General features: G+C 31.3%; 9 protein-coding genes across 9 annotated transcripts; 3 read left to right on the plus strand and 6 right to left on the minus strand.

Annotated features, from left to right (window-relative positions):
• Window positions 1–79: 79 nt before the first annotated feature.
• cgd7_2650 (s-adenosylmethionine synthetase (SAM)) lies at window positions 80–1,300 on the minus strand (the record flags this gene model as incomplete). Its single annotated transcript, XM_628434.1, has 1 exon — window positions 80–1,300. One exon carries the CDS (start codon window positions 1,298–1,300, stop codon window positions 80–82), a length of 1,221 nt encoding a protein of 406 aa, XP_628436.1.
• A 140-nt stretch (window positions 1,301–1,440) lies between these two features.
• cgd7_2660 (RAD24/Rf-C activator 1 AAA+ ATpase) lies at window positions 1,441–3,546 on the minus strand (the record flags this gene model as incomplete). Its single annotated transcript, XM_628435.1, has 1 exon — window positions 1,441–3,546. The coding sequence occupies one exon, from the start codon at window positions 3,544–3,546 to the stop codon at window positions 1,441–1,443; it is 2,106 nt and encodes a 701-aa protein (XP_628437.1).
• Window positions 3,547–4,148: 602 nt separating this feature from the next.
• On the minus strand, window positions 4,149–5,111 carry cgd7_2670 (serine/threonine protein phosphatase, putative; the record flags this gene model as incomplete). Its single annotated transcript, XM_001388351.1, has 1 exon — window positions 4,149–5,111. The coding sequence occupies one exon, from the start codon at window positions 5,109–5,111 to the stop codon at window positions 4,149–4,151; it is 963 nt and encodes a 320-aa protein (XP_001388388.1).
• Window positions 5,112–5,869: 758 nt separating this feature from the next.
• cgd7_2680 (clathrin assembly protein) lies at window positions 5,870–7,231 on the minus strand (the record flags this gene model as incomplete). The annotated part of the gene is made up of 1 exon (XM_628436.1): window positions 5,870–7,231. One exon carries the CDS (start codon window positions 7,229–7,231, stop codon window positions 5,870–5,872), a length of 1,362 nt encoding a protein of 453 aa, XP_628438.1.
• Window positions 7,232–8,157: 926 nt separating this feature from the next.
• On the plus strand, window positions 8,158–8,997 carry cgd7_2690 (conserved hypothetical protein; the record flags this gene model as incomplete). Its single annotated transcript, XM_628437.1, has 1 exon — window positions 8,158–8,997. One exon carries the CDS (start codon window positions 8,158–8,160, stop codon window positions 8,995–8,997), a length of 840 nt encoding a protein of 279 aa, XP_628439.1.
• Window positions 8,998–9,024: 27 nt separating this feature from the next.
• cgd7_2700 (SMC3'SMC type chromosomal ABC ATpase') lies at window positions 9,025–12,939 on the minus strand (the record flags this gene model as incomplete). Its single annotated transcript, XM_628438.1, has 1 exon — window positions 9,025–12,939. A coding segment is annotated over one exon (3,915 nt), but the record flags the coding sequence as incomplete, so codon positions are not given.
• A 132-nt stretch (window positions 12,940–13,071) lies between these two features.
• Window positions 13,072–15,027, minus strand: cgd7_2710 (ataxin2 related nudix domain protein (RNA processing phosphatase/ATpase domain); the record flags this gene model as incomplete). The annotated part of the gene is made up of 1 exon (XM_628439.1): window positions 13,072–15,027. One exon carries the CDS (start codon window positions 15,025–15,027, stop codon window positions 13,072–13,074), a length of 1,956 nt encoding a protein of 651 aa, XP_628441.1.
• A 398-nt stretch (window positions 15,028–15,425) lies between these two features.
• Window positions 15,426–20,774, plus strand: cgd7_2720 (FALZ protein; the record flags this gene model as incomplete). The annotated part of the gene is made up of 1 exon (XM_001388352.1): window positions 15,426–20,774. One exon carries the CDS (start codon window positions 15,426–15,428, stop codon window positions 20,772–20,774), a length of 5,349 nt encoding a protein of 1,782 aa, XP_001388389.1.
• Window positions 20,775–20,972: 198 nt separating this feature from the next.
• cgd7_2730 (ABC transporter with ATpase domain plus 3 transmembrane regions) lies at window positions 20,973–23,087 on the plus strand (the record flags this gene model as incomplete). Its single annotated transcript, XM_628440.1, has 1 exon — window positions 20,973–23,087. One exon carries the CDS (start codon window positions 20,973–20,975, stop codon window positions 23,085–23,087), a length of 2,115 nt encoding a protein of 704 aa, XP_628442.1.
• Window positions 23,088–23,257: the final 170 nt, after the last annotated feature.

Consider the following 23,257-nt stretch of genomic DNA (forward strand, 5'->3'; position numbering starts at 1 on the left):
GTCAGGTTTAACAAAAAAAAATGAAGGCCGCCTAAAATCGACTTAGTAGATAATGACTATAAATGTTTACAATATTATTCTATTGTAAAATAATTGGCTTTTCCCAAAGAAACTCTTCTTCTGATCGTCCAAAATGTCCGCCACTTGATGTCTTTTTAAAAATAGGAGATTTAAGGTTTAGCTGCTTAATTAGAATTCCTGGCCTAAAATCAAATACCTTATTAACTATCTCCAGTAGTTTTGCGTCATTATACCCATCTTTCGCTGTGCCAAATGTATTAATATACAGTGACAAAGGCCTTGCTATTCCAATTCCATACGAAACCTGTACCAAACATCTGCTACACAAGCCGGAAAAGACGATTGACTTTGCAACAAGCCTTGCCATATATGCACCTGATCTATCTACTTTAGTTGCATCTTTCCCGCTAAATGCACCACCCCCATGAGCACCCCATCCTCCGTATGTATCTACAATTATCTTGCGCCCTGTTAATCCAGCATCTGCTGCTGGCCCACCAATTGTAAACCTGCCAGATGGATTAATTAATATTCTAGTTTCTTTGTCCATCAAATCTGAAGGGCATACTTTTTTAATTACATTCTCCAGTACAAATTCTCTAATTTCCTCGTTTTCTATGTTTTCATCATGCTGAACCGAAACTAAAATAGTGTGAATTCTTTTTGGAATGAGCACGCCATGTTTGCAGTTATATTCTACTGTCACTTGCGCCTTTCCATCAGGGCGCAGCCAACCCACCCGAGAAGATACTCCTTTCACTCTGATATAATCCAGCTCTCTTGTAATAGATGTAGCTAATACGTGCGTCAGAGGCATGAGTTCTTTTGTTTCATTCGTAGCATAACCAAACATCATTCCTTGGTCACCCGCTCCAATATCTTCTACATTTTTATCTACATGTACACACCCAGCAATTTGATTACTTTGTTGTTCTAGCTTAATAATCACATCCATAGTTTTGTAATCTAACCCTTTTTCTTCAGAGTCATATCCTATTTCTTTCACTGTTTCTCTTACAACTCTTTCGTAATTTACATTAGCCTTTGTAGTTATTTCACCAAAAACCATAATGAACCCTGTTTTTGTGCATGTTTCACATGCTACAAAGCTTTCTGGATCTTGTTCCAAGCACGCATCAAGGATTGCATCCGAAATCTGATCACATAATTTATCTGGGTGGCCACTACAAACAGACTCTGAAGAAAATAAAAATTGTTCAGAAGTAGTCTGTAAGTCAGTGTAAGTGGATTTATTTCCACTAAACCTCGAAGAATCCATAACTATTTAATACAATAAAAATTTAGCAAATATATTATTATTTACGAATCTGCACAAGAAATAATTTATCTTTTCGAGTATTAAGAAAATAATACCGCGTATACAAAAATTATTTGCAGCCGTTCAATAATACAAACTAGTTATTCAGAATAATCGTCTATTGACTCATCAGAAGAGCTGGCTAAATTAATTGTGTTGTTATTGCTATAGTTTGAATTTCTAGATTCAAAGCAGTTGTTTATTGTTGGATTACTTTGGAGATTTTCTACATCAAATGTTTCTAAAATACTTACTAATTGTTCATCGCTTAAATATTCGCAATAAGATGTATTAAAACTACTATCATAGTGATATAACTTTGAGCCATTCTCCAAACCTACGCCTGCGCTGTTTATCGAGTTTATTTGTGGTATAGGAATATACTTGCTGTATTTATTCCAATTTACTATAAAATTAATTAGTTCATTATTTATAGTATTATTCTGAGAAAAGCTATTATGTTTTACTGCAAAAAAGCAACTCAAATATGGAAATACTTCCGTAAATATGGTGTTGCTGAAAAACAAATTCATGTAATTATCTCTTGCCGTAAAAAAAGGCAAGCATTTTCCTATTAAGATTTTATAATCTTCTTTCAAGTGCTCTAAATTGGAAATGAATGATTTTAAAGCAGGTTTCTTTGGATGCCATTTAAATGTAGCTTTCTTTGGTTTTTCGACTAAATTGCTAATTTTTAATCTTTTATTTTGTAAATCTTCCTGTTTCTTCCAAAGCGAAAAGTTATTCTTTGAAAATCCTACTTTTAAATCGCTTTGTATTTGACAATCTGGTGAGCATGGATTTAATGGCTTTGAATTGAAAAATAATATGGTTCTCGCAATGCAAGATGCTGAAATTGACGAGAAGAAGTTTTCGGAATTTAAGTCACTAGTATAAACATCTGACCAAGTAAAAATATCGGAGCACATAATGATATCAGCGCAGTTACCAATAAATGGAATGTAATTCTCCTGAAGCAATAAAATTAATGAGCTATCCTCTAATCCTGAATAAAGCAATAGCTCTTCTATGTCAAATGTTAGCTTTCCTTTTAAGAAATCTTGTTGAGTAATATGAATATTTAAAAAATGCTCATTTATGTCTTTAAAGCCTTCACAATAATACGCACAATGCAAATTATTCTCATTATTAATATATTCTACTAATCCAGCTCTATTATTCCAGGCATTCAAAAATTCTGAATCAATTTTTGTACGTTTTGTACATGCGTTTTGTAGGGATTCTAGTCTAAGTTTGTTTGTGTTTTCTTCACGCTTGTTATACAATATTTTCCCTATTGTTCTAAATATATTGTACACAGGTTCTTTACCAAAATTACTAAGAGTTGAATTCGGAGTTTGGTAAGGCTTGTCACGATAATTCAGGTGATTACTGCGTTTTTTCCCAGATAAGAAAAATTCTGTATTGGCTGTCAAGTCCCTTAAGTTATTTTTCACAAAAATATCTTGGTTTCCTTCAAAGTAGAATTGAAGCTGTGAAATTGCATGAAATAAGTCACCATTAGAAGTTTGAACAATTTCTTCTATTAAATTACCTTCACCCACTCCAACGAATATTTTTTTAATGTTTAAAATATGCTTCAACCTAGATTTTACTACAGTTGATGGAAATGGATTTACCCTTACAATCTTGATTTGCTTAGCAAGCTTTTTGTCTGTAGAATTTTCAGTATAAATATCAAGCTCTCCAGGGAGTATTGATTTCAAGAATTGCCTACTATTTCTATCCTCGCCTGCTATAAATACAATTGGTATGATAGAAGAGTCATTAAGAATAATTTTTGATAAAAAATGTCTTATTTCAATCAATACTTGTGTATTATGTTGTAATAATGTAAATGGAAGATCCTTAATTAGCACTAAAACCTTTTCATTCAAATTTGACTTAGAAAAAAATACAGAATTAAAAATAAAACGATAAAAGCTTGCTCCAAGTCCTTCATTAATTATCGTTGGAGGGTCCCATTCGAGGATTTTAATATTATTATTACATAGGCAACGCAAAATTGTTGTTTTCCCTGCACCATTAGGACCGAAAATGATCAAAATATTTTTTTTTGAACCATTAATTGAGTTAGCTGATATAAATGAATTTTCTAAAAAACTTTTTACCTCTATTATTTTGTGTTTGTTCACTAACAGCTCCTGTGCCGTTTTTGGTTCAAATTTATTAGCCCAAAGAGACATGAAAATTTATATGATCACCATGTGCAATTTAAAAACAACTTATGTACCAAAGTTTCAATACTCAAAGTTCTTGAAGAGGGCAATTGCATAATGAACTTTTTGCGAGAATACTTGTATTGATGGCGCCTTCAATTCAATTTTTAAGCCGGTAGAGGTTTTACATGCAAATAACCAATTTGGCTTAATTAATTTTAGTTAATGCAAAATTACAACTTTCAACAAAAAATAGAATCATCATTTGAGCCAAGCAGTATTAGTGTAGATCATTCGTATTTATAAATTATTGTTTTTTTAAACGCGAAAAGAGTTAAAGATGTGTGAAATCAGAACACACTGAAATAATCAGTCAATAACAGCTCTGTTCGGAAAAAAAAATGGTTGTCTAATGAATTTCTAATGTCAATTGTTCAGATTAGCTGAGGGCCAATTCAAACAAATTTGACTAACATTTCTAATTATAATTTGCAATAAATCAATTAAATTAATGCGGCTTAATATTTTTAAATCAGACTTCGAGATTTGTAATTCTTACTGTCCTCACTAAATGGAACTTAGAAATTTAACTATACAAAAATATATTTCATAATACTTTTGAGCATTCATTACGGTTTAAGTTTCTTTTTCTCTACAGGCTTTAAAATCTGGAAAGAACACATTAACGTTTCATCAACAGACATCATTGCACCTGCATTATCAAATTCTCCACAGTAATTAGGGGCAGAAAAAAGGGTGACCAACTGTCGTTTGGCAAAAAATTCATATCCATCCTCTACCACTTGATGGGCTCTGCAGATAAGATCCATATCATGATCTCTCAGAAATTTCTCAACCACATCGTGACCAAATGTGAATGATACACCCCTATCATTTTCTCCCCATCCTCTTACATCCTTTTCAGGATCAGACCACAACAGATCGCAAAGCAAGCCCGTGTCTGGAACATCTGTAGGCCTTTCAATCTTTCTTATTTGATCCAATTTATGTAATTCAGGAGAAAGTCCGCCATGCATACAAAGAATCTTCTCATCAATTATGGCAGCAACGGGTAAGCAATTAAAACAATCTGTAAAAGTCTTCCAAAGCTTTACATTATACCTTCTTTTACATTCATCGTAGAATCCATAAATTCGATTGATAGATGCACACTCATGATTTCCTCTCAATAAGAAAAAATTCTCCGGATATTTTATTTTGTATGCAAACAAAAGGCATATAGTTTCCAAGCTCTGTTTACCTCTATCTACATAATCTCCAAGAAACAAATAATTAGTGTCTGGTGGGAAACCACCGTACTCAAAAAGTCTAAGTAAGTCATAGTATTGTCCATGTATGTCTCCACATATTTTAATAGGTGCATCTAATTCAAGTAAAGTAGGTTGGCTCATAAATATCTCACGAGATTTAATACATATTCCGCGTATCTCTTTCTCTGTAAGTTGAACTGGCTTCCCCGGACGAGAACCACGCACCTCTAATAGCTTGGCTATTATTGAGTCTACGTCAATATCATTATTAGAACCATTCGCAGTTCCTGATATTGTAGTAGATGAAGGTTGTGGTGTCATTCAAAAAATTAGTTAAAAACCTTTATTATACTATAATTGAATATAAATCAGTTTGGCAGCGAAGTTAGCATAAATGCATATATCTGTATTGCAAATATATACATAAATATATATATATATATATATATATATTTATGTATATATATAAGTTAGTAATTTCTCTTTACAAGCATTTAATGCCGGTTTTTTCTCCAAAATAAACTTTTAATTAATTATTCTCAATTATCTACTTGTTTAATATACCAAAAAAATGAATAATTGGTAAGAAGCAAATAAAAAATTTCAGTCTATAAATCTTAATTCAATCAATATTATTAGCTGAAGAATTTGGAAATGTTTGTAATTATTCGTCGAAATTAACTATTAACCAATAATGCCGGGTTAAGTTGGCAATTAATGTATAATATTCTCTTGCTACATTATTTTATTAATAATATTCAACCGCTTTATACGCGTGTTAAGAGATATTACAGGCGCGCGCTAAAAAAAAAATATTAATTACTCAGATTTTCTGGTACGTAAGCGGATTAATCTATTGTACAGAATTCTAGTACTTACTACAATAACAAAGATTTGAAAATTAATGAAAATGACCCGAGCTAACTATAATTTGTCGTTTGCAAACCCATATGTTTAATATATATGGTATTATATACCTCATTTTCGTTAAAGACTATTTGTATGAATTAAAATTAGCTTGTAAATAATCAAAATTAATTATAATCTAGTTTAAATTGTCTAAACCAATTCTACCATGTTCATGGCATTCTTATTTCGTAATTTCCATTCTGCGTTATGTATCTCACCCATGGAAGAGCTTGATATCCGCTCTTCTCTGTGATTTTCAAGTATCTTATAGTAAGACCTGAAATTGTGAAATACGGAATTTCGAAGCCAACTGTTACTGGACGTTTGCTTGTATTTGTCTCATTGATGATGGATGGAATATCGAAAATTGCGGTCATTGTAAATTCCTTCTGCCCAGAGAATGTCTTAATATTCCATACTATTAAATCACGCTCAGGAGAATATTTGACTGTACCCATTGATGTTTTAAAAGTAGGTATTATAACATCACTCGGAACTGGGATTTGAATTTCTGTATTCTTTGCAACACTTCTTGCTTTATATTGGCCTTTAACTTTGATAACATACTTTATACGAGTAGCACTGATATTTTCAATATTTACATCAACCTTAAATAGTGGCTTTAAATTAGATGATGGAGTTAATCTGTAGCTCATTAATTCAAATTGTCCATCGGGAGGGATAAAAGAAATCGTCCTATCGCTCTCAAATCTCGCAAGTCTTACGCATTGATGAAACTTGATATCCTCTATCTCAACTGATTTATTTTTCAATATGGAGTTTCTATTTGAACTAGAGGCTGAATTACGATTAGCATTGCTAGTAGAAATGGAAGCATCGCCGAGTCTATCATTTAATCCGAGCTTAAGTTCTGGCATACCAGAAAGGTAGCTTTTCATTGTTAATGTTCCAACAATCTCACTATTTATTACATCCCCACTAGAACCAATTATCATATTTACTTTCTCAATTACATCTAGAAATATTTCATTCTTTTTATGTTTTATTCCTTCTGGTCTCCAAGAAATTACATTCGATAATGCAGAAGGTGGCTTTATAGATGAAGAGCTATTTCTACTTTGCACCAATACGGATGCTGCTGAAAGTTCATGTGCTTCATTTTTTATATATTCACGCAAAACTTTGACTTCTGTTATCTGAGGAAAGCCGTTGTCCATTATCTCATCCAATAATTCATATATTACTACGAAGTTATCTCTTATACTTTCTTCCTCCAAAACCTTGAAATAATCTTTTAAAATTTCAATTAACTTATATAGAAACGTTATCATCATGATTGCATTTGAATTTTTTCTCGAAAGTAATACCAAATACAAGTTGTTGTATTTAATCCAACAATATGTAATCATTTTTGAAGAGAAAATTGGTTTAATGCAAGATTCTTCCTGTTCTATAACATGTTGTTGAAAAGCATCTAAAACTCCACTTTCTGAAATATCGCCTTTATAGTTCCTTCCTATTATTGGCTTCCCATTTATATCTAAAATAAAAATTGCTGAAACTCCACACATTACAAAACCGATGTGAATATCAGAAATAAAAATAATTTATTAAATAATCAATAATAAAATGTATAATAATAAATATATTGAGTCAATGAATTGTTATATGATAAGAATCTTATTTCTTTAATCTTTTAACAATTTAATATTGCTCTAACAAAAGGTAAGAAAATAGGTGGGGAGCAAAAAAAGTATTTAAAAAAATTTTTAAATATAAAGATTTGACTAAACATTACTTAGGTTTTAAAATTTAAAAAAATTATCTTATTATGGACTTTTTTTATAGGAATTGTATAAATATTATTAACTACTAGTAAAATAATTATCTTTTTATTAAAGCACTCTTCAATGCTTACAACGATTTTTAAGTCAATCTATCCCTAAGTACAATGATTCAATTTAATATTTAAAAGGAATATATGGTTTGGAAAAAAACCCTTTAACTTAGATCCTTCTGTTAAATCCAGTCCTTAAATAATAGAAATAATATTCAAGTGAGAAATCAAATTTACTAAAATTATTGAACTATTTATGTATATCGTTACTATTATTTTTCTATTAGTTGTGTTCCTGTAAGAAAAATACCCTAACTTAATATCTTAAATTTAAAAAAAGGAATTTACAATCACAAATATTCTTCGAATAAGTATTGATAATCTTCATTACCATTTAATTAGACTATGATTAATGAGTTTTGCCGCATGTCAATAAAGGCTTCAAAAATACCTGATTTGAAGTGCCAAAAGAAATTTTTCATTGAATTTGTATCTAAAAGCTCATTAAACTTATTAAATTAAACAAATTAGTGCGTTGCGATCTATATTGAATATTGCAAAACGAACACTTTGAGTTTTCATTAATTCCAAGGGATTAACGAACTTATGAACAATTTGCGCTCAATTTTATATGTATAATTTTTAAATTAAATTTTATGAATGAAAAATGATTTATTTACGGATAAGAATAGGTTTTTGTCAACTTTAGGTTTAATTGGAGTGGTAATTGGAGGGGTATGGTATATTACGAAAAATAATAAGAAAGAAATTTCAAATCGAAAGTTGGATAACGAAGAAATAAAAAATTTGTTAGTATCCATTTCCAATGAACTTCACCCAATTTTGATGGAATTTAGTAACTTGGTATCATCAATAAATATTCCAATTGATATTAATTCTATTGAATTTTCAAATTATTCTGAAATCATCTTTTCAAACGGTGGTTTTAAAGATAAAATTGTAAGAGCGCAAAAAGAAGTCATTGACAACTTAGCGATTGACCAAGAAAATTTTGAAAAATTACTATATTCTGCATGTAAAGTTGATGAGGAAGTTCTAATGCTTAAGTTGGGAATTGATAGAATGTACGAAGATTCATTTAAAGGAGTTTACCCACTTCTACCTTATTTTGGGTTGAAAGCTGATTTTAGCAAAAAATATCCAAATTTTACGCAAGATCATGTTTTAAGAAGATTAAGGGAGCTAAACAATGAAAAAGAGAAAGGACTTAAGGCCGTAGTTAAGGAGCTTGATGGCCTATCTAGGCATGTTAAAGAACATCCCATTTCAGGTGTAATCCCTTCTGAAAAACTCTCTAAAAGATTAGAAGAAATAAACAAACAAAGCGAAAACACCGTTTTTGAATCAATAGAAAGCAAAAGGTTATTTTCTCATGCAATTGCATTGTATTCAAGAGAGGTTGAATTTGCAGAGAAGAAAAGAATATTAGAAAGGGAGCATTGCGATAATATATTAAATATAATATTAAACTATAAATAGCCAACACGCATATTTTTAAAGTATAATTCAGTCATCAGATATCAACTCATGTGACTTCTTTTGTTGATATTGCTCCTGTTGTAATTCCAGAGCTTGTTGCTTAGAAATTTCGCTCACAAAGCTAGATCTATTTACTTGAGATACCTGAAAATATTTATCCGCAACCTGAAGAATCTGGGGCCTGAATGTTGTAACAATAAATTGTGTTGAAATGGATTGTTTTTTTATCAAGTTTGCGACTGACCAACGATACTGGTCATCAAGTGCAGCATCTACTTCATCCAAAAGATACATGGGCGCGGGATCTGCCCTGTGCAGTGCGAATAAGAATGCTAATGCAACTAAAGTTTTTTGGCCTCCGCTAAGTTGGTTAAGAGAATAGTAATTTCCAGCTTGGCCATTAGGTTTTTTCTGTGTATTTGTTGAATTAATTTGAGAGTTGCTCCCCACATGAAAAGTAACTCTAATTCCTATTCCCAAAAGAGTTGAATCACTTTCTTTAGCCATGGTATTATTTAAATACTTATTGTTAATTGAGCTATTTTTTTTATAAGATGGTTTCTTATTTGTGTTATCATCGTTTTCATCTGCTATGCTTCTGGCATCACTGGATAGTCTTAGAATAAGCTTTGCATCTCCGTTGGGAATTAGTTCCCTAAATACCTGGTTGAAATAAAAGTTGATTTCTTCAAAAGTTTTTAGTAAGGTTTTTTCTTTTTGAATGTCTAGAGTTTCAATTAATAGCTGAATGGAACTCATAGCGGAGTTTAATTCCTTGTGACGATCCGATAGATCTGTGTACTCTTGAATGAATTGATCCAACTCTGATATAACCTTTCTGTTAATAGATCTGTAGTCTTCCGATAATTTCTTTTGTACGATTTGAAGTTCTTGATAAACCTTACTTTTTTCCTTGGGAATATTTATCTCAGAAATAACATTTTGAGAGTCTGAGTACTTGGTCCTCTCATGCAAAGCGATTTCTTTAGCCTGTCGAAATTTATCGTACTTTTTTTGTAGACTTGAAACAAGAGAAATCAATTCATTTCTGGAATTTAGAGCTAAACTTTCTTCCTGCATTCTTGAACGCTTAAGCTCTTCAATTTCTATTGACTTTTTTTTTGTAGATTCAACCTTATTTATTATTTCATTAAAGAATTCTTTTGATTCTTCAAGTAACTTATTATACTCCATTAGCAGCCCATTTGTTTCAAAGTTATCACAATTTAGTTTCATATTATCCTCTTCTTGTTTTTCTTCCTGAATACGGTATAACTCTTCAAAAAGTGTGTTCAAGTGGACTTCATGCTTATCAATATCATTACAAAGATCAGAAATCTCCCTTTCCACTTTTGGAATTTCGTAATATTCAAGTGTTCGTATTTTCGAAATTATTTCCTTCAGCAAATTTTCCTCATCTAGAGTCAGTCCATTAGAAAGGGATTCGCATGAAAGTTCGCTTTTCAACGCAACAATATAATTTTGAACAGTGTCAGTACTTCTAACTGCTTTTTCTTCTTCTTCTTTAACCTTAATAATAATCGATTGAATATTTCTTTTTTTGCTCTCGGATAAATGAATCATTTCCTTTGATTTTGAAATTTGTGATATAAATCTCTCCCGAGTACTAAGATATTCTTCTCTATCATGGCTTAACTCAAATACTCGATCTTCTATTTCTTTTATCTTACTTTTGATGTTATAAATTTCTGAACGCAATATTGAATTCTCATGAATTAGATTTTTCAGTTGTCTTGAACAAATAATAATGCTGTTTTGTTGAGCTCCTGGAAGATTTATATTGCGATATCCTCCTCTGACGCAGCCTTTGTTATCCCATTCATCTCCATCTAAAGTTATGCAATTCACATTATATTTGTCAACCAAATGCTTCGCATTATCTAAGCTCTCAACAATGACATAATTTCCAAATATCTGCTCAATTACTGGCCTCACTTTTTCATCGAATTGAATAATATCAATCATTGAAATTGCATTCTTTTCAGAACCGATGTCATATTTAGAATGGCTTTTATTTAATTGTTTTATATCATCAATAGGGCTCAGTACAATTGAATAATTTGTGCGATACTTGATATCGTTCCTGTGTCCATTAAATGCTTTAATATGAGAAACGATTTTTGTGGCAATCTCCTTATCCTTCACAATTAAATTATGAATATTATTTCCTGCAGCAACTTCAACTGCAGTGGTATAGATATCATCAACACTAATAACTTCCAAAACAGTACCAAAAACAAGTGTCTCATTTATTCCCTCATCATTGTCTAAACCTCCCCACGACAGATTGTTTTTTTCACAGTATTCACGTGCAAGATTTAATCCCATTTTTACTGAATGTTTTGCTCTTGAACCAATATAATTCTCCAATTCCAGAATTCTGCTTGATATTATACTTTGTTGGTTTTCTTTTTCATATAAAGACTTGTTTATTTCGTGTTTCTTTTCAAGAGCCATTTGCTGCTCTTCTATATTTACTCGGATCTTCTCAATTATAGAGTCGAGATTTTTTTGGCTTTTAAATTGATCTTCTTTCCATTTCAAAATATTCGAATCTAAAACCCTTAATTCGTCCTGCTTTTCAGCAAGGGACTTTTTTATTGAACATAAATGTGAGCTTAACTTTTCTTTTTCTATATTATGAAGCTCTATTTTTCTATTTATTACAGATCTTTTTTCAGAAATAGTAGAAAACTCCATTTCATTATTTTTTGAAATCAAGCTCGATTCTTGTTGGCTGAGCATATCTTTTTCTTTTAAAATGGAATTATATTTTATTTTATATTTATACATTAATTCCTTTTCATCTTTAATTGAAGTTTCAATTGCCAATATCTTGCTTTTTGTCTCATTTTCAAGATTAGATAAATATAAGATTCTTTGATGGCTTTCATGCGTATCTTGTTCAAGGTTTAAATCATTTATAGAAGCTGAATAGTGAGAAATTTTATTTTGAATCTCTTTTTTTTTATGTTCCAACTCTTCAAGCTGTATATCTAGGTTTTTTTGGGACTCGATTAACGATTGTATGCTCGAACTAATTAAGTTCAAATTTCTCTCAACGGAACTGAGCCTTTCACGTGATTTTGACAACTTCTCAAAATATTCCTGCTCTCCTTTACTTGCTTCTTCCCATTCATATTCATTAAGCAAAAACTCAAGATTTCTCCTTCTCCTATCCAGATTTAAAAAAGCTTTAAACTCTTTTTGCTCATCTTTCAATACTTCAATTCGTTTTTGTATATCATCGAATACAGAGTCAACTTTAATTTTTCTCGTTTCAGTTTCTAGCAGCAATCTGATGCTTTCATCTCTCCTTTCATCATATGTTCTAGTACCTGCAATCTCCTTCAATAATCTCAATCTAGAGGCATCAGACATAGTTGCAAGCTCTGCTACCTTTCCCTGCCGAACTATGAAATATGGATTATTCCTGGATATACCGCAACTTTCTAAAATTGAATCAAAGTCCTTCTTCGAAATATTTTTCCCCATTACCTGCCATTCGTTTTTCTGACTAGAGCTACGAAAAATCCTTTTAATAGTAACAACATCTTCATCGTACATAGAGAGACGACGACCAATATTATCAAGCGACAATTCAACATACGCCTCTGTTGCTTGTGGGCCAAGGCCTTCATGTAAAAGCGCACGTCTTTCAACCAGAGTATTTCCAAATGAATCAGAGAGTAAAAACTGTATTGCTGCAAGGATATTGGATTTTCCACTACCATTTAGGCCTACAATGCAGTTACATCCAGGATGGAATGATATAGTTGTTTCATCCCTATATGTCTTAAACCCGCATATTTTGAGCTCTTTGATATACATTATATTCAATAACCCGAGCAGAAAGAATATTAATTTTCCAAATAGAATTCTCTCAGGTATCAAAGAATTGTTATTTTGGTAAACTCTTTGCTATAAATTTCCGCATTTATTGAAAATACAGTATTTGTGGGGAGGAGCGGTATATGCATGTAGCGGTATTTTAAAGAATAGAAACAATTTCCGAATCATTAAAAAAATTAAAACTAGATTATGATTAACAAACTATTTCTTCTGCCTTATTTTCGGGAGAGGAATTGTGTATTCGTCCAGTGAAAACGTTGATTTTACCCCAAATTTTTGCTCATTCAGTGCAAACATAGATTCAACATCCCAGCCGGAACCTGCTTTTGTGCCAAACGTCCTTTTATCTTTTGTGGCATCGGAAAAATATGGCTTTGGCTTCTTCTTATTTTGAGAGTAAATTTGAGATGTAGATGAAGGTTGCCCTCTTCTCTCATTAGCATTAAATTTAACTCTTACGAACAAAGGAAGGCTAGATAAGGGTGGCCCCCCAAGGTCCGCATTCTGTAGTCTTCTAATCACTGCTGGGTTTAGATTCTTTGGCAAATTTGGAATTATTCCGCCAGGATTACTTGGATTATAAAGCGGTATTCTCTTTAAAACTTCAATCCAGCCACGTAAATTACGCGTGAAATGTGAAACTCTAAAAAATTGATTCGAGTCCGGCTTCTCAATAATTGATTCCAAGTTTTCATGAACTTTTTCGCTACTCCCGATCAAATCTTCGTCTTCACTATTATGAATATCTTGCCTATCAATACAAGAAATATAATCATTCGAGATGCAATTTAGATTTCCATCAGCATGCGAAAAATTGTCAGAATTCTTGGGTTTTCTATGTCTAAGTGATTGATTAGCATGCCAGTTTGGGAGTGACGTAAAACTAAACCATCTTATTTCTGAAATTTCCTTTCTTTTTTTTGGTTCTAATGGAGTATTTTCATCAATTCCGGGTATAAGAAACAACTTTATTGTTTGCTCTTCTACTTGTTTCTCAATATAAATTGAATCGTTGAGGTGTTTAGTCACGTCTATTCCAAGCTCTTCGTATGCCTCGCGGATTGCGCACAAACTATCCTCCTCCATTTCATCCATTTTCCCTCTAGGAAACATAAACCTGTTACCATTCCACGGTTTTACTAACACGCACTTAGTAAACTCCTTGTTAATTAAAATTACTCCTCTTAGAGGTATTGTCTTGCAATATCGCTTCCAATTTAAAAGAAATTTGTCATGCTCTTCAGGAGATGAAACGAAATGTCGTAAAATTGGACAATCTTCAGCAACAAATTGTCCAAAGACTCGCAAAGAAAGTTTTGGTAGAACATGTGAATATTTGTCGTACCACATATCCTCGTACCACCAATAAGCAGCCTGTATTTGAAAGTATAAATGAATTGCATCCTCAAGTAAATTTACGGGAAGATTTGTAAAAAATCTTGCGTAACAATCATCTATTGCCTCTGAAAATGCAGCCTCCATATCTTTATATGCAGCCTCCATATCAAAATTGCTGATTAGTCTTTCCATCGGTCCGTTTACTTTGTTTTTCTTTTTTGTAGTAGTTTTAAGTGTATCTATTTGTTCTTGTGGTATTGAATCTCGACTATAGCGATTCATAAAAATTCCCCTTACCTTAGATAAAATAATATCTTCGGGTGAATATTTCATAGCAATATCTGAAGCTGTCTTTTTTTCGTCAAGTTGTGCCGATTGTTCAAAATTGTTCATTACACTTTCTCTTGTTAAATTTGGTGGTAAAATATTCAAATTATGGGATCTATCGCGATCAATTAAAAATTTTTTAAGAATATTTGATCCTAATGTTTCTTGAAATCCTCCTGAGATTTCAATCCTATCTCCTATTTTATGGCCAGAGTTGTTTGCCTCATCTTCGTTTTTCAGAAAGCAATCATTTAGTCGATTAGAACAGATTTTATTCATGTTGCTATTAAAAATACTGGATTGCACTAAATTGTCATCTCTCAAATTATTAATTTGATTGCATTTACCTTTTATATCAATAATGTATCCTGATTCAGAAGAATGTGTGGTATCTCTACCAGCATTTTCACTTCGAGAACTTAGACAATTTGTTGAGCCAAAACTGCCATTTTGTGTTACTATATGAGAGAGGCTCTCTATAAGTTGATCCATAAATGAAGAACTATGATTTGTGTTTGTTTTTACTTCATGAATTACTTTTTCTGTATTTGCCTAAAATAATTAATAATTACTAGCGCCATATAATAGCGCTAATCAGAAATGAATTACATTGTAAATTTAAAAAAAAAAAGTTCTCGATAACTTAAGATGATCGACAACTTTGTCTCAGAAAATACACTTTAACATACTTCTTAATTGTATTACGTAAAAAGCTTTTTAATCATTTGGATTCATGTCTTAAAATTTTTTGTTGAAGATTTCAACTAATTATAGATCACAACTTGCGGTCAAATTGGTACCGAAGTTTATTAATAAATAGAAATACATTCATTTTATCTTATCTATTATAAGGATTATTCATGTGATTTTTCATTTTAAATCTGATTAATATGGAGCTGTCGAACAGCTGTAAATGTTTCTTTAATAAATGTGCTCACAACATTAATTTAAAATTTGATGATGCTGAAGAAATTATTAATGGAAGTAGCGAAATATTTCTTGAAAGTGAAACTGAATTTCCTAATAAAATTTTTATTCAAACCCCATCTTTACTCTATTGCAATATTATATCTGTTGAAGTTAATGGAAATTATTTTGAAGGATGGTCAATTAATCCTGTACCAACTCTTGAAGATTCAAACAAAATAGTCGGTCACAACGTATTTGATATAGCAACTCTTCAAATGGCGTACGGATTTATCTCATCAAACTATGGTGAAATTAACCCTGATCAATCTAATGTGATTGAAAATCGATTATTGATTTTAATATCAGATGAAAAAATGCTTAATACAGCTACGGATGCTACGAATGAGAACGAATACAAGTATTCGATAATAATCAAAGTTAACTTTGAACTGCTGATAAATGTCCCAAAATCGCCAATTACTTATGTTATTGAGAATGACAATTCAATCAATATATCCATAATACCAAATTCCCATTCTAAATTACCATGGTTTCCAACTCTCTCATCAGCCCTATATCTTACTGAAGATGCTTCACCATTTTGGAACTCTCCGTGGAGTTTTAAATGTACTGTGCCAAATGGCTATTCAGCAATCATGCCTGGTATTTTAAATACGAATTGTTTTGTCAATAGGACCAATACAATTAATGAAAATACTTTCGAGTATAACTATGACTCAGGAACGTCTTTTCCTCACATTTATCCAAATAATATTGCACTTTTGATTGGAAAATATATAAGAGAAGATAAAACTATTGGGAAAAATACTGTAACGATTTTTAGACCTATAGATGTATCTCAAATAGTCAATATTGCGAACTTTGTTGTAGAAATTATGGATGGATATGAGAAACTACTAAATAACACTCTTCCAATGAAATCAATAATTATTGTTTTTTCAAATTATATTTTTAATCAACATTCACATTTTTTCAATTGCCATGGGAGAGTTTCCGACACACTAGGTAAAGTAGAGATGCTTTCTAATGCATCATCACCGCTACTTTATCAAGAGAATAATTACTACTCTCACTTAAGCGAAACAGACATTGGTAATACAATTGGTAACATAATTATTGTGCCATTAGATATGTTTCCCCATAAGGTGATATCTAATATGTCATCAGCAATTGATAACAAAAAGAATAATTTTCAAGACAATTTTAGAATGCAAATAAGAACTCTTACAATGCCAATAATAATATTATTGGATCGCTTGGCCAGCCTTTGGTTTGGATCTTATATTCATATAACAAATTTAAAACGGCTTCCAACAGATGGCTGGATGTTGTTGGGCATGAAAAGATATTTAATGCGTCAAATGGCAAAGAAGCTTTGCGGAGAAGACTTAGTTAAATGTAGAATGAAGGAAGCACTAGAGAGGTGTTTACTGCTCATAGAAAATGGAAATGATTATATCCCATTATCTGTAAAAGACTTTTACATCAATCTACAGCAAAATGGCACACCAAGTTTTCCTCTAATTCATTGGAGTCAGAGAGAATGTCAAACCCTGTTTAGATTAAAATCAGACATTGTATTTCATAGTTTGCAATGTTACGTTAATCAGATGATAAAAAGCAAAGCGCGCAAGGTTGGTTTTGGCTTTTCTGATTTTGATTCTTCTATTAAACAAAATTCACAATCAAAATTTTTCAACATATTTATTCAATCCTTCATTAATAAACATTGTATTAAAAAAAATCACAGGAATTTCACGACCCAACATTTTTTTCTGCATATTGCATCTTGTATTTCACAGCAGTTTATTCATAGATCTAAAAAGGAAATTGCGGCAGCTCAGCTTCCTCAACATGAACAATATCTACTTAATGAGATCCAAGACGAGCTACTTGCATTTAGATCTGCTTGGATAGAAGGAGTTGGATGCCCAAATCTTACAATTACGTCTACTTTTCAATTTTCTAATAAAAATATTTCTCTTGATCATGCATTATTTACGGTAGACCAAACACCACTGCAGCCTCCACATTTAACATCTAAGGAAGGAATTTCTTCATTCATTCCATTGGTATCGATATTTAAAGTTAAAAGAAATATAGCCCCTAGATGCGATATTGAAAAGTTAATTTTTAATTGCCTTTCATTTATTGATGGTTTTTATAATTTTGGTGCCTCCAGAAGTCAACTTTCTAATTCTATAACAAAATTGCTTCCATCCTTTCTTTGGCCCCATGATCCGAACAATATAATATTGAAGGAATCAAATATAACAATCCTTGGATTAGGAAATACAGGAAGAATTCCTATACCAATAAAATTTGGTTTTGGTCCATTATTTGACTCTGTATTCCAAGATGAATTACAAGAAAGTACTAAGAGACGTGTTGACCATCTAAATAATAAAATTAACATTGAAAGGTCAGCTCTTGATAATAATTTCAACAATTTAAATCAACTTGATGCCCCAAATAAAAAAAAGAATTATTCAGCTTCCTCGAATGGATGTATTTCTTCATGGCAATTTGGATATATGAACATACTTTGTCAAATTCTCCTAAATTATCACGAGAACATGTCAGAGCCAGTAAATGATATCGAATGGCTATGCACTGAATTAGCATCTCACATACCTATTTCGGGTGGAACAGGCAAATTTTGGCCAGGGCACACCTTGATTTATATAGTTCAAAACGAAGAAAATAAAAATTGTGAATTAGAAACTATAGAACCGCAACTACCTGTTCTTCAGGAAATAAAATTTGAAACTCAAAAAATTAAATCAGGTTATAGACGCGATTCTGTACCCGTATCAAACGCCTCTATTGCATCTTCAGTCTGTACCCAAGGAGTTACGAACAATCAGAATTCTATTACTCATGCAAACATTAAAGTGAATGAGGTTCCTAGACTATCTCTCCTTCACGATTTACAACAAAGAAAACATTTTGTAGGGAAGTTATCAAATAGCGATAATATTTGGTTGCAGCCACTTCAATTTTCTAGAAATTACAAAGAAATCATTTCTAGTGAAAATGAACAAATCTCAATGAATCGCACGGCAAATACGGTTAATTTTAATTCTCATCTATTGTGGATAATTGCAGACTCGTCACAATACTGGCTCGCGAAAATTTCAAGATATCAGACCTGGAGTATGTGGGATCAACAGTTTTTGAATGAAACTGATGTTATAGGACAGTTTGAGGCAGCATACCAGCTGGGGATGGAAAGATACATTTTTGGTGATTGTAGTGCTCATAACTTAACTATTCTGGAAAGAGCATTCCAGTCTATTAATATACTAATGAGCGCACTATATCATTTTGACTGGAATATTTTTGTAAGAAAAAAAGCACTATTATCAATAATTAAAATTCATAATAAACTTTCTTCTCAAGTTTCAATAAAAAGTGGTATTCAATCAATCAAAACTGCTGTTTTTTCACTAATAAAAAAGTTTATTTTTGAGTTGATTTCATTGATAGGGTATCAAAAAAACAAAGAGCTAAGTAACATAACTTCAAATGTTTTTTTCTTTAATGAATTAGAGATTTTGTTATTTACAATTAAATCTCTATCATATTTGTGGAATTTTGAAGTGGATTCTAGCAGCTTTGAATCAGTTCATTTCCTAACAGAGTTATTGGATAAGTACGCAAACCCATCACATGATAAATTTAATTTTGAAATATTATGCAGCATTTTTGAGGCAATAGAAAGAATAGTATTGCCCCCTTCAAATGACCAATATTCGTCCTTAATTAACAAAGTTACTTCTGTAATCAGTAAGCTGATAGTTGGCTTGCTGAAGGGTTGCAACTATATATTTGAGGATGCTAAAATATTTGTAATATTGTTCAAAATATTATCAAAACATTCTATTAATATTCTTATACCAGTAAGTAATGAGTTTAGAAATGACTTCGGTATTTATTTCGATCCACTATGGTTCATTGATCTTCCATTTATGTATAATAACGCTTGGTGGGATAGTTACTCATCTATACATGGTTCTATTTCAATGCCTTTGTACAAACTTAGTGAACCTATAATTCAACTTAGTGCATTAAAATGTTATTTCAGCTTGTCGCTTCAAGGATTTACAGAAACAATGGCTGTTTTTAGTGAGAACGACATAGAAAGTAATATTAAATTCAAATCTATTTCTCCTGAAGTTATTTATGGCTTGATTCTTGAGTCATTTTCTGAATGCAATAAGCAAACAAATTCACAACAAAATATCACTTCAACTTGTGGGAATAAAAAACCTGAAGCAATAAATATTATTGGAATATTCAATGTTTGGAATTTTAAGAAAAATAGCCCAGAAAATGTCGCTTCTGCTCGAATATTTCCAAAAAATTTATTAAAAACTTTATGTGCATGTGCGCTAATCCATCTCATATTGTGGAATGGGATTAAAGAGAGTTTCAAACATAAAAAAAACAATTCAAACAATTGGAAAATAATCAATAGTTTGTGGAGCATTTTTATCTGCGCACTTGATGACATAATCCGAGATTTTCCTCACCTTCTTGATGAGTTTATCTTATTACAGGCCCATGCAGAATTTGAACCGCTTATTAATTCATTAACTAATAAACAACACAAGAATAGAGAAACATTTGATGATATTAAACAATGTTGTATATTTATTTCCCAAATTATATTAAATAGTCCAATCTCACTCTCATCATACCCATTTGATCCACTAATATTTCAAAATATTTCAAATATGTATATATCTTTATTTGGTCATGGAGTCCCTGTTTGTATGAATCAAACTCCATTTATTTCTCAAGATGTTAAATGTAATCAGTTAGTATTTAATCCTTCTAATGGATATATCTTATCTGCAATACCAGAAGTACCCATGAAAGAGTCATTGCGAAAACGCCAAAAATTCATTAAGAGAGGATGCGATTTATCAGATTCCATTCAAATTAGAAGGCTGTGCGATGATGAAAGTTATATTATTTCTAGAGGGTGGAAACACATATGCAAAAAAATAACGCAATGTCTAATTGAGTCTCCATATGGGGCACCTTTTATTCACCCGGTTGATGAAAATGATGCTCCTGACTATTATAATCTTATTGAGCAGCCGATTGACTTATCAACAATAATGAATAAAGTAAAACAGGATTTGTATGAATCTATCGAACACTATCGTTCCGATGTTGACCTAATCTTTGCAAATTGCAAAAAGTACAATGAGTCAACTTCACAGATAGTTGAGTGGTGTAACAAAATCCAATCTGAATTTGACCAGTTATTTAAACCCGTTTGTAGACTCTTTGCATAAAAATTTTTCAGCCACTGTCTAGCTTCGCAGACCGCAATTATTTGTCATAGTTTTTTTTTTTATAGTTTACATTTTCGAAAGCACTGTAGTGAATGTTGTAAATATATTTCAACATACTTCACTATTTTAGTTCCGAAATGTTTAGAAATTATAGTAACTGTTCAAAGCTTTAAATTTTTGATTATTGAAGAAGGTTCAATGAGTTTTTTTTATCAAAATCATTCTGGAGATAAAACCAATCTCCAAATAAATAAAGGAGAGATATATGAACATGCAAAAAAAAAGCAGATTGATTATGCTGTCAAACAGGGAATTACTGGCTCTATCAAGATGGTTTGGGGATTATGCTATGAATATTTTATTTCGAATGGTTCAAATGAATTAATTGGTAGACCTATTAATCGAAATAATGGAAAGAGTGTTTTGTCTAAAATAAAACTACCTAAATATAAATTATTACTGACTTTTTTGTTAATTCTCGGTTCTTCAATTGTTTCGTATTACTTCTCTTTATTAATTGGCAGTTTCTGGAGCGCATTGGAAACCAAAAACAAAGATAGATTTCAAAAAATTTTGTTCTACTATTTTTTAATGCTTATTATAAACGGAGCAATTAATTGTGCTAGAACTGATATGTCGATTCGAATTCAAATTGATTTAAGGATGTGGCTAACTAATTTGATTTTGAAACAATATTATTCTGATTTAACTTACTATCAGTTCTCAATAAATAAGATGATTGATAACCCTGACCAAAGAATTGGAGAGGACATTTCACTGTTTTCATCACATTTATTATTGTTAATATGTCGTTGTATAGACAACTTATTCGACTTTTTTGTTTATTCAATATTGCTATACAATGTTAATTTCAAATTGTTTATTTCAGCAATTATTTATTCTTGTTTTGGCACATTTTTAACTGCTAAATTAGGCATGAATATAATATTATTAAAAGTTCAAGAAAAAAAGCTTGAAAGTGATTTTAGATATTCAATTATGAGAGTTGGTGAAAATGCAGAAAATGTTGCAATGTATGGAGGAGCTCAGTGCGAGATGGAAAGACATGAGCAAATTTTAAATTCACTGCTTCTCAACTTAACTACGAAAAGATCATTTGAATCTAAAATGGGACTCTTTGGAAGTATTTTTAGAAACCTAATACGTGTTCTGCCTATTGCGGTTATTTCAGGAGACTACTTTTCAGGAAATATCCAACTTGGGAGAATTAATCAGTGTAGCCTTGCATTTAACAGTATAGTTGAAGATATTTCAATTTTGGTCAATACTTTTAGAGAAATAAGTAATCTACTTTCTTCAATAGATAGAGTAGGGCATTTTATTGCATCGATGGCAGATAACTATATTGAATCTCAATCTATAAATATTGGAGAGAAATTAATTAGTAGTTTTGAGAATGATTCTAAAACTAGCAGAAAAATTGATTTCTTACATCTTGAAAGCGAGTTTTCAAGACAAATGAAGGAGAAATCTTTAGAATTTAAACTTAATTTCCCGGCAGGAATTGCTTCTAAGTCATTAAAAAATTGTGTTAAATTAGAATTTACAAACACTCAGGGGAAATCTTCGGTTAATATACGTGGAAAAATTAGATCAGTAATATGGCCAGAACCAAAAATTAAGTTTGAAAGTGTGTCGATTAATACTCCGGAAGAATATCCCAGGAAACTCCTTTTTAATATAAACTTTATGATTGAACATAGCGATAAAGTCCTAATAACAGGGGACTCCGGCGTTGGGAAATCATCACTCTTAAAGGTAATTTGTGGGATTTGGAAGAATGGGTCAGGAAATATTTATAGGCCACCTTCTAGTGAATTATTATTTATACCGCAAAAACCCTACTGTACCCAAGCAACGCTAAGGGAACAACTGTTTTATCCGCAAATACCCTCAATTAAAACTAATGGCTATGAATATAAGAATAAGGAAGAACTAGATTCATATCTATTGAAAATTCTTGAGGAAGTTGGGCTGAAATATCTATGTGATCGACTTTCTGAAAGTGGAACAGTTAATTGCTTAGACACCATTAAAGACTGGTCAACAATACTTTCGCTTGGAGAACAGCAAAGACTTGCATTTGCAAGAATATTTATTTTCAAACCATCTATTTGTTTCCTTGATGAAGCTACAAGTGCGTTAGACATGGAGACTGAAACAAAATTATATTCAATGTTAAGTAAAAAAAAGTTTACATACGTTAGTGTAGGTCACAGGCCCTCAATATCAATATTTCACAACAAAAAACTCCTTATCAAAAATGGTAACATAATTTTTGAGTGTATATGAACACGAGAAAGATAAATTCCTTTACACAAATATAATTAGTATATGACCTTTTTTTTATTTCTTTTTTTGGCGGAAATAACAAAAGAAATGATTTTTAGTGATATTATCAATGAAATAAAAAAGAACGAATATATCACAGAAGTTTCTTATCATTCTTCTGGTGAGTAGAT

This window comes from Cryptosporidium parvum, chromosome 7 (genome assembly GCF_000165345.1).
Source record: "Cryptosporidium parvum Iowa II chromosome 7, whole genome shotgun sequence".
In the NCBI taxonomy this organism is placed as follows: domain Eukaryota; phylum Apicomplexa; class Conoidasida; order Eucoccidiorida; family Cryptosporidiidae; genus Cryptosporidium; species Cryptosporidium parvum.